Here is a 10,828-nt window from a genome sequence, read left to right as displayed (position 1 = left end):
AACTAGCGGAGGTCGCATTAAACAGCAGAAGCGCTGTTGTTAGAATTTATTTAATATTACTTTCTAGGATCAGCTGATGTTTGCTGGAGCCACAGCTGTAAAGCTGCTGGTCATGATATCGGTTTGGTTTTCTGGTGAGAGGGAAACATGAAGGTGAAACCAGGAGATGTCCTTACTGAATCATCAGAGCTGAACAGGTGATGGAGAAACAGGTTTACCCTTTAGGTGACATGAATGAGTTGAAGGAAAGTTATGAACTGTTTCTGAGAGACAAATAACACCAAATTTCTAGCTTTTAACAAATAATTATCCGAATCTTACAAAGTTTTCATCTGATGTCAAATGTATAGAAATCCATTATTGTACATAGTAATTTTTTTCAGGGTCCCAACATAATTCCTTCAGGAGAAAATACTGTACACGATGCCAGTATTTTCCCACATTTTCTAGATACTGTACCAGTACTTTGTGTAAAATGCCATCAAAAAGTCAATTAAGTTTTATTCTTTCTCACCTGTTTTTCTGTCTCCTTTCACTTTTTAAAGGTTCCCATGTTAGAAAAAATATTTTGTCCTGCCATGCTGTTTATTGATGTGGTAAATAGTTTATGAAAATGTCACTAAATCTGTCATTTATTATTTTTAATATTCAGTAATGATCATGTCTCACCTCTAGTCTTCTCTGTCTTAATTTCAGGTTTCCACCATATGTTGTAGATAGTTCAGGAGGTTAACTCAACCAAGCAGTCTTTGGGTTTCAGCTAAGTACTGTTTAGAATACCAGAATAGGGAGGATGGTGTAGGTTTAAGTTTATTAGTTTGATACACATATACCAACAAGACAGTGTACATCACTGTGACAACAGCGTTTGTTTTCATTCAAAGGCTTTATGGTTTTTCCTGTCCGGTTGTTCAGTGATGACGCGACGAATCCTACTTCCGGGCCTAAAGTAGTCTGCGTTTAATATGGCTTTTGTGTTGTTAACATTTTCAATGTTATGTATTTTCTTCTATTTGATCTCAAAAAGCTCCTAAAACAGTCAGTGATCACTGTTGACCTCCCTTGGCTTTTATTACCGCTAATCATTTATTTAAGCTCAGTTTTTAAAACCTTAGGATGTAACTACAGCCCAGCCCATGCAGCAGTATATGAATGACTAACCTCGTATTGTGGATGGATTATCTCAGTTGTTCTCCTGGCTGAAGTTTGGTCCTTTTACAATGCGATTACATTTGTTCCTGACCACAGAGAACACTCACGTTAACTTTTATTGAGTGGAAAAAAGTTAGCTTGTTTATATTATGCTAACATAGCTGTGTCGCTAGCGGTCACGTAGCACATCATTATGTACCAGCTAGCCCAACTTCAGTAACCCTACAAACGTCACTGCTGTTTAGTTTTCTGTCTTCATTTATGCTGGAAGTGATAACAGAGCTGTACGTTTTAATTTGTTTCCAAAACCCCGCAGTCAGGACATATTATATTGTATTTAGATAGAAGCTAGCAAGCTAACTCCCTGCTAACTTCTAACTCCGTTAAATGTCATAAATTCCGTTTTCATGGATGCCTGGATGTTAAACTCAGTTGTTACACCTGGTAGAGCAGAACGCTGATCATTTTATTAAAGATGAAAGACTTTAGACAGTTTTTCAACTCTCAGTAATGCCATAGTGATCGTTTGATATATGGACCTGTAGCAGAGTTTAGGTCCAGACACGGCTAGTGACGTCAGACTGAACAACCGGATAATACCTGGTGGGCCGGTCTCTAGTCAAAATGCCCGGGCTGATTTTTTTGTCCACGTCCAGCCCTGCCTGTGAGCAAAAACAAACCAAAAAAAACCCCCACCCTTTCGTATTGGTGGAAAAATGTACCATGTCGACCAATCAGAAATGATATGGCAACATGCCATTTAGTTGTTTTGGAAGAGGGAAGTTTTAGGAGTGACAGCGGTGTTTTGAGATGTGAGAGATTTGCGACATTTAGCGCAAATCTTGTGTAGTTAGTGTGTAGTGTAGTCAATAGTTTTGTTGTGTGCGTCAGAACAATGAGGTGACTAAATGTTACAGGTGTTACAGGAGTGATACATCTCCTGTTGTCAGGCCTGCAGGTATCAGGCTGTTGTTCTCCTTTATCTCATAGTGGACAGAAATTATTTTTTGGAGTGGCACAAATAATTTGTGTGGCATCAAATTGACTATGTGCACGTTAGCATATGCTACTTCCGGTGCGGAAACTCCTGTGGGGAGCTTTGTTTCCGGTGTCCTATTCGCGCCCTGTTTACGGTCCAAAACAAGTTAAGCAAATGAATGCATCAAGCGGCGATTTACATTTCTATAGATGTCTTGGGCATTTACCCAATATATCTGTAAATGATGTTCATCGACTTGTCAATATTTTTTCCCCGCGCCTCAGGGCAAAAGAGAAAATGGATTCAAATGTTATATTTCTCAGCTGTCCCTCGTTTATCGCGGGTGTTATGTTCTAGAAATAACCAGCGATAGGTGAAATCAAGTAGCCAATTTTATTTTTTGACGGTGCAAAACGTTTCGTGGACATCGTGGACATACAGTACTGCACTTCAGAGTCACACTGCTAGCGATCGATGCAGCGATTCTGTACTGTACAGGAGAGACGTCACGGAGGAGATCGTCTGCAGCGATCAGGACGCAGGACACAATGTGACGTAAGAAAACCAAAAAAAACATGCAAACTTGCACTAAAAAATCTGCGAAACAGCGAGGTGAAAGGTGAACCGCGTTATAGCGAGGGACCACTGTAATTTTTAAGGTAAGTCACAACGTACGCTTCGTACATACTAATGTATAGAAACCGTTACCAGCAGTCATTAATTTTTTGTGTGGCTTTTTTTCACGGTTTGTTAACATGCTGTGTGGGTGTGTACTTGACTAGCTGATATCGACATAACAGGAAACATCTGGTTTGACTATTCTTCACCTGTAGTTTGAATGCTGAACATTTGCCTGTTTAAATCATAAGACCAGTCACTATACAGAGATGTGCTTCTGAATGTGGACGAGGTGTCTTCTGCATGCAGTAATGCAGTTCTGCTTGTGTTGAGTGATGTAAACAACTGATCGATCTAAACTCTTTAAACGTCAAAATTGATCATTAGATTTTTTATGACACAACAGTAGTGAGTGTTCCCACCGTTTTCGGTGGATCTTTCCGTTTTCGAGTTTTGGACATGATTTTGGAGTATATCTTCACAGTAGCGATTGACCGCAAAGTAAAGCTACCGGAAATGTATAACCCCACATCCGGTCTCAAACCAGGAAGTTAGCATTTTCTCGTGCACAGGGTCAATTTGATGCAGAACATCTGATTGTTCTGTAAATAGTTTGAAATGTTTATTTAAAAAACGCCTTGGCTGCATTTTTAGGTACACAGCTGCAAAAAACTTTGTTTGAATTACTCAGTTACTTTTTTGATGAAGTAACTATATAATTAATTGCCCAGCATTGCTCATTATATACTGTATTTTGCAGACAGAGAGTTACAGGACTCTCTCCCAGACCACAGACTCATAATACAAGTCAGAGCTTTATTAAAAATTAAAAAAAATTGGAGTTCAAGTTATTTTTACTTCCAATAACAAGGTCATGAACAAGATTTTTTTTTTTAATTTTCATAAGCAGTTAATTAAAAGTAGTCTAACATAAATGTAAATGCTGTAATTTTAATAAACCATGTAACTTGCACAGTGCACACGTCTAATTTTGCTCACAGTGGTCCAAGGGACCGCTGAGGGAGTTTGTGTGTTCTCTCAGACACATGAAAAATTAGAGGGAACATTGGTCTGCTCTTGCCCTTTCCTCCGAAACCACAGGGAGTGATTAACACAACATTGCAATGCTGAAATACAGTGCTGCTATTTATTTAGTTGCATGAGATTAAACGCAGGTTTGTTTTGGACATGCCATAGACGAGGAAAAAAGACATTTTGGTAACAACTAAAATCAAGAATCTGCTGGTACTTCAACTTTACTAAGAATAGTAAATCTGCAAGCATTTATGCTGTAAAATTCTATGTGTATTGCTATAGTTTAAAGCTGGACCTGTGTGCCAACAATACTTTGGGATAAAGTTTAGCAAATAGTCAATTCAAAATATTTATTATGTATATTTACACCTGCCCTTCTTCTACAGTGAAATGCTGGTATCATCTTTTAAAAAAAAGAAAAAAAGCTTCATACTGAGAAAGTGTTTATGACCAATTCAGCTTTAAAAAAGTTAAAATGTCTTATGGCGTGCTTTTTTCGGTACCCTCTTCACTTTCATTGCCTTCTGATGCTCTCTCCTCCTGAATGTTAGCAATAGTGAATCCTCCATGGGATGGTTGCTTGTCTTTGTCTTCTTCGGTCATTCCCTCTGCCCAGCTTTCCCAGTTTTGGCTGGTTCTGTGGTTTTGGACTTTGCAGTCAGCCAGAGCCATTAGCTGGTGTGCCTGGCTGGCACTGCAGTTAGGTAGTGGTACCTTGTAGGTGGTGTGGAACCGACGCAGGTCCACTCTGAATGAGCCCTTCTCCAGCGTCATGCATGGTTCAAAGCGAGCGCCCCACTCAATCTCTGTTTCAATATAGGATGTTTTGGCTTGGCACATCATCCCTGTGTTTAAAATAATGACATGGAAGTGCCTGTTAGTTTTGAAGTGAAGTGAAATCACCGTCTTAAACTGAAGTACGCATCATTTGCCACAAGATGTCTCTGGTGTGTTTGAATCCATTCGAACTTACCAAAATAAGAAAGTAGGAACTTGTCATTAAAAGTATCAACTGGCCAAATTTAGATGAGTGATACTGATTTTTTTTTTTTTTTTTTTTGCAATAATTTTTTTTTAATTCTTGAGCTTTATTTTGACATTGACATTAACAATTTCCAACAGCAAAAGTATTGGGGGGAAAAGGAAGGTTTTGATTTTACTAGAAATATCTATGTACAAATTATTTAGTTTGTTTGTTGTTCCTAAAGAGTTTCACCATAAGAAATTATATTTTCTTTTAAACTGAGATTGGAAACACTTTAGCCGGAAGAACAGTTTCTATTTGAACTTGATGCTATCTTGTAAAGATAGCATCACTGAAAGGTTTGAATACCTACTGTACAGTCATGTGAAAAAGAAAGCACACTTTCTTTCAAGTCTAAGGTTTGACACATTATAATTAGAAAAATGGTCTATTCCTTCCAGAATAAAGGAAAATATGATGATTTATTGCAGTGTGTCATTATTTATGTGACAAAAAATGAGCCAAAATGCAGAAGTAGTGGGTGAAAAATATAGTACCAGCTGTCTGACAGCTAAAGCTTTACCCATATTAGGTAATGCAAGAAGATCAGGGTGTTAAGCCCAGCAGCCAAATCTGAAACAGAATAGAAAAAAAAACCCCACAGTATTGCAGTGGCCCTTCACTATGCAACTTATTTTGTCTGGACCTTAACATGTTTGAAATGTTGTGCTTGAGCTCTGCAAGAGCTGTGTTTAAACACGTACCTGCAGTCCTAGCTTCAATTTTTCACACACTGCTTCTAGATTTTGCTTCAGTTTTTGTTAAATAAACAATGACACAGCATGATACCATGTGATATGTGTCTGTTGTTATTCGTCTTAATTGATTGATTTTTATTATGGACTAGTATATAAAAAGAGCGGGCACTTTATTTTTCACAGTTGCTGAAGAATGTATGAAACAAACCACAAGGTCATAATTTGCTGCAAGAAAACTATCTAGAATCTTTAGGAACCACGTCAAAAAAAAGCAGTATCAGAAGTTTGGGTTTTTGGTGTGTTATTTTTCACTTTTTTCCACAACGGAAAGTCTAAAATTAAGAAGAAAAAAAAGGGTTTCAAAAAAACCAATAGAAATAAAACTTTTTTTGTTTTTTGTTTTTTAAAAAGCCTAAAAAACATCTGTGGTGACAATACCAGATATTGTCACCACTCTAATAGTTTCAGAATGATGCAGTTGAGCTTGAGCACTACATGGGAAAGGAAACTCAGATGTAGATATGTGATTTTTTTTTTTCTATAAAAAACCTTCTGCAAGGTTTGTTTTCCTGCTTTCCATACCAAAAAGATGCCAAATAAGCTGTTAAATATTTACATTCTGACTGCATTGTGGAAAGACAGTTTTCCCATCATTTACCCAGGAAACTGAATGACTTGTTGGCCTTCTCATAAATATAAATATTCCAAGATTTAGAACTTGGCAGACAGACTTGCTCTTGATAAACAATCATAGTTTTAGGGAATTGCACAGTTTACTCATCAGATGCTTCATCAAAGTCTGTTATCTTTTGTGACACTCAACCTCGGTGTGCTTTTACAGCTCAGAAGGCTGGAAATTAAATAAGGGAAAGCTTGTTGTTGCTGTTTCAGTGGAAATTGCTTTTTAAAAACCTTTTAACCTATAAATAAACCTTCTTAATACTTACTAACTCTTAACCATTTATACACAGCAAACCATGACCCAAATGAAGAGTTCTTTAAACATTATAACATTTATCTATTTGACCTGATTATCCACATTCAATAACAACTGTGCAGCCAGCACCAAGGACATTTTTGTGGAGAAACAGTAAACAAAGAATAAGAAACATCTGCAAGTGTTTAACTTCCAGAGGAGGAGGAAACGAACACTATCGCAAATAACCCTCACATGGGCCCCTGAAGTTTCTGCAGCAACATTCTAGGCTATGTCTGCAAAATCGTAGGGGTATCCAAGGTTTCTGTGTGTCAAAGAGTGCACACAGTATGTGAATACACAGCAAAAGAGCAGGGTAAAACTGAACTGTAATGACTGCATGAGAACCATGGGGTTGGGTGTAGTCAACAGCTGTAAATAATGAGCATAAACCTTAGTTATAGCCAAGTTCAAGTATTACAGAATTTTACCAAGCCCTCTTCCAGAAAAAGTGGTGGGTGAGATTTTTTCAGGTGTGGTTTTTTTTGGCAATCATTAAATGTCTGGTCCACAAAAAAAAATCCTTCTTCTGTAGCCCTACAGTGAAGGGAAAAAATCAATGACTGAGAGAATATTGCATCCCAGTTTCCTAATTCTTGAAAACTATTATTAATGAGGCTACTAACTGGCAGTGCAGGGGTAAATGGTTAGCACTGCAGCCTCAGATTGAGAGGGTTGCTCTGGATGGAGTTTTAATCATTTCTCTGTACTTGCACAGCTTTTATGTGGAAATCCCATGCTTCCTCTCACTGAACATGCTTTCTCTCACCTCCTATGACATTCTTGCAAAAAAAACCCATCTTATTCTCAAAAACAAAGTCAAAGTAAAGTTTTTTGCAGTTGTTTTATATTAAAATGAGACTTTTGGAGGTACGAGTAGTTTCTTTTTGAATGTCAATTACTCACCTGTGGCCTCAACAATTCCTTCTAAAATAACGATGATCTCAAACTGCTGTCTTCTGAGTTGCTCTGGACCCAGCTCCCACAGCGGACTGTCGCAGTCAATATTGTGCCGAATGACTTGAGGCTCCACCAGGAAAAGTCGGTCTGAGCCAGTTTCATAACCAAGGTTAATCTCTGTCTGCTCGAGAGGCAAGAACTCTCCCTCTGCTGTTTGCCGGGACTTGATTAACTTTGCACGAACCTTTGCGTCCACCATGTGACTTTCTCTGAGGTCTCCCAGGCGGAACATCAAGCAGAGCTGGTCATCCCGGTTAGCAATGACACAAGTGCGACTAAAAAGAAGTGTCTCCGCTTGCTTCTTGGGTCGGGATATTTTAACAAACGTGCAGCCTACCATGAGAGCATCTATCATGGACCCAACAATGCATTGCGTCATGACCAGCACCACACCCTCGTGGCAGCTGGGAGACACTGTGCTGGGAGACACCATTGATACATAACCAATGGTGTGCTGTGTCTCCACTGAGAAAAGAAGAGCAGAGATAAAATCATCTACACCCAAATAGCAGGGTGCGTGGTCTATGAGGTTTTCTTCAGGGGTGGTGAGTGGCTTCTCCTTTTCTAGGTCACCTCTAAAGAAAGCATTCAAGAAGTAGAGCACAGCAAAGAAAAACCAGGTGACAATGTAGCACATCATGAAGACAAATAAGAACCATCTGTACTGGAGGTCCACAAAAGAAGTAAAGATATCAGACAGGAAACGGCCCCTTTCTGAAATATGACAAAGGTTGACTCGGCACTTTCCATCTTTGGCGACATAGCGAAGTTGTTCTCTTGTTTCTGGAGTGATGGTAGGGGTTTGGTTACTTTCACTCTCTAGAAGTTTACTCCTGGCCTTTGCAAGCTTCTCCATCTCTCTAGCAGGGCTGGATATGTTGCTTTTTGCCGGTGAGAGCGACGTGCTGTGGAGCGGACTGTGGGTAATGACATGAAGGGGACTAATGCAGCCGATTTCAGGCACGCTGAGGGCATGGCGAGGGTAGCGTGAAAGACTCTTGGTCTCCCCGAGTGAGCAACGACGCAAGAGGTCTTGTTCTCTATCTATAAGACAATGAGTATAAGAGGGAAGCAAAGAAATGTTGCTTTGGTGAGGAAAGTCTGTTGTGCTTTTGTGGCGTTGCCTTGCTGTTTTAAGGTCAGAAAAAGTCCCTAGCATGATATCTGGGAGAGGAAGCATCATGTCTGTATCTGGCTGGAAGGGGAAAGAAAAGTGCATTTTTAGTGTGCTTGCAAATTCATGAAGGTCATTTCAGTTCACTGGGATAGACTCCAGCTTCACTGAGGCTAAATTAGGTCATGGCTGAATGGTGGGAAAAACACAGGAGGAAAAGCAGCTACATGGTAAATCTTGGGGGAGCAAACATTTTTTTGAACTTGTTGACTTAGCTTTTAGTGACTTTTGTTGACTAAAAGCTTACATGACATTTTTTATTTCACCATTCATTAACCGCACAGAGAAGGCATTGTTTAAATATGTTAACGTTTTCTTTAAGCAAACAGTATTATTAAAGTTCTTCATGACTGGGCCAAGTGTCCTTTTTTTTGGAAATCAAAATATGAATCACCCTATTAAATCAGTACTTCGTAATACAGCCCACAAGTACAGGGATAATGTAAATATGGTCTCCTGAGAACTGAGAAAAAACTTTCAGTTTAACTAACTTTTGTGATTCCCTGCCTCACTGGGGCTAAAAGAGACCACCCAAACACATGAGACATCATTGGAAAGGCCACATCAGGACTTAGTCAAAATAAGAATACGGTTGATTGGTCAAAGACTATTTTGTTCTGGGAGTAAGTGCTCGGAAAAATGTCACATTCATAATATTATCACACAAGGGCAGACTGGAAAAGACTGTGTGTGACCAACTTGTAAGATTTTTTTTATCACAAAACTTTCAGGTTTGACTTTACAAAGACATTTGGGGGGGAAAAAGTTTGGAAAACAAAACTCACTGTCTTAAATTTATTGAATAACTCTTGCACCTAACCTCGTCCCCCGAAGGTGTGGAATGGACAACCATGACAGATTTCCGTTGACAGGGCATAGATGTTCGCCGTCCCCTCGTCTCATTCTGGGTGGTTGTGGGAGGTCCCATGGCTACCCTACTAATTTATGTTAACTTGGAGCCAGGACAGCATGTCCTCTTCAGATTATAGTCTTTTCTTCCAGTAGATCACATCAAAGAAATCCAAAAGCAAAAAACACTTGCAGCAGATAATTGTGATCGAGTGCAAAGTCTTCCCATTGATTGTAAATACTAGAACAAAAGACCAGATTTTCAACAGGGTTTGAACTTTTAAACATGCAATAATAGAGTTAACACTATTATTCTTGCTAGCACCATCGTGACTGGCAATAAAATTCCGAGGTATTTCTGGATGACTCACAGAGTAAATTAATCCAGTGCTTACTTCCAGAATGAGCTATTCTCTGAGTCACTCTGTGGCGGCCAGATTCAAAGCATTTCCCTTTAAAGCAATGTTTCTAAAGAAAAAAAAGGAACACTGACGAGCAAAACACACTCAAACAGAAAGCATTAGCTAGATAAGCTGGACTAAGCCTAATCATGCTGTCTCAGCCTTCTGCAGAGTAGGGTAGAGTGGACTCAGCTACTGTCTAGTTCAAATAATCCTAAAAAGGCTAAAAATCTAAAAATGACTAACGCGACAGAAAGTTTGGAAATGTGCCGGAGGTCACATAGGCCTATAGGCCTATGTGACCTCCTTTATATATAACTTAATATATATATATTAAGTTATATATATATTATATATATTAAGTTACCAGGGCGGCGGGGGATTCTGTGGCTGGCTGGAGCAGCATCTAATAACCAACTCAAAAAATAAAACAAAATAAAAACAAACCAACAAACACGAAAACACGAGACCTTATGAGACAGACTTATAATTTGCACCGATGTTTTTTCGAAATTCTATACGCGAAAAGTGAGCGCGAGAGCCCTCGGTGCCCCTGCGCGCTGCTGAAGTCAAAGTAAACTTTATTGTCATCTCCGCTACATACAGTCCAGTATATAGAGAGACGAGACGACGAGGCTCCAGTTACAGCAGTGCAAGTAAACAAACAACAAATATAAGAAGAGTAAGAAAATAAATACACACTTTAGGACTCGGGGTAAAGGGATCAATAACAATTTAAAATTTATAATTTACAGTTTGATGATCTCACACACAACCTGTCGACAGGGGAGGGAGGCCGGCTGCTTCCAGATAGAGCACATTTCATTCATAATGATGTAAATCCAAGCCCATTATGTATTCATGATCTGAATCCTGGCTTGTGTGAAATCCCAGAAATGCACCCTAGAGAAAGTGAATCTGTGAACTAGGTGTAGGTCTATTAGGTTATGTTGTGGTGATCC

General features: G+C 39.1%; 1 protein-coding gene across 1 annotated transcript; it reads right to left on the bottom strand.

Annotated features, from left to right (window-relative positions):
- Nucleotides 1-3,593: 3,593 nt before the first annotated feature.
- On the bottom strand, nucleotides 3,594-8,313 carry kcnj20 (potassium inwardly rectifying channel subfamily J member 20). The gene is made up of 2 exons (XM_085422648.1): nucleotides 7,389-8,313; nucleotides 3,594-4,629 (listed from the first exon to the last, which is right to left on the bottom strand). Exons 1-2 carry the CDS (start codon nucleotides 8,296-8,298, stop codon nucleotides 4,265-4,267), a joined length of 1,275 nt encoding a protein of 424 aa, XP_085278774.1. The 5' UTR covers nucleotides 8,299-8,313; the 3' UTR covers nucleotides 3,594-4,264.
- Nucleotides 8,314-10,828: the final 2,515 nt, after the last annotated feature.

This window comes from Rhamphochromis longiceps, linkage group LG11, assembly GCF_057381845.1.
Source record: "Rhamphochromis longiceps isolate RC_006_pf linkage group LG11, R_longiceps_female_GT1.1, whole genome shotgun sequence".
Taxonomy (NCBI): domain Eukaryota; kingdom Metazoa; phylum Chordata; class Actinopteri; order Cichliformes; family Cichlidae; genus Rhamphochromis; species Rhamphochromis longiceps.
The sequence above is the reverse complement of the archived record's forward strand: the minus strand, read 5'-3'. Positions and strand labels throughout refer to the sequence as shown.

Coding starts and splice junctions, on each gene's coding strand:
- kcnj20 (XM_085422648.1), bottom strand. CDS start 8,298: ATGGAGAAGCTTGCAAAGGCCAGGAGTAAACTTCTAGAGAGTGAAAGT. Junction 4,630..7,388: donor AGGAATTGTTGAGGCCACAG/GTGAGTAATTGA, acceptor TTTTAAACACAG/GGATGATGTGCCAAGCCAAA.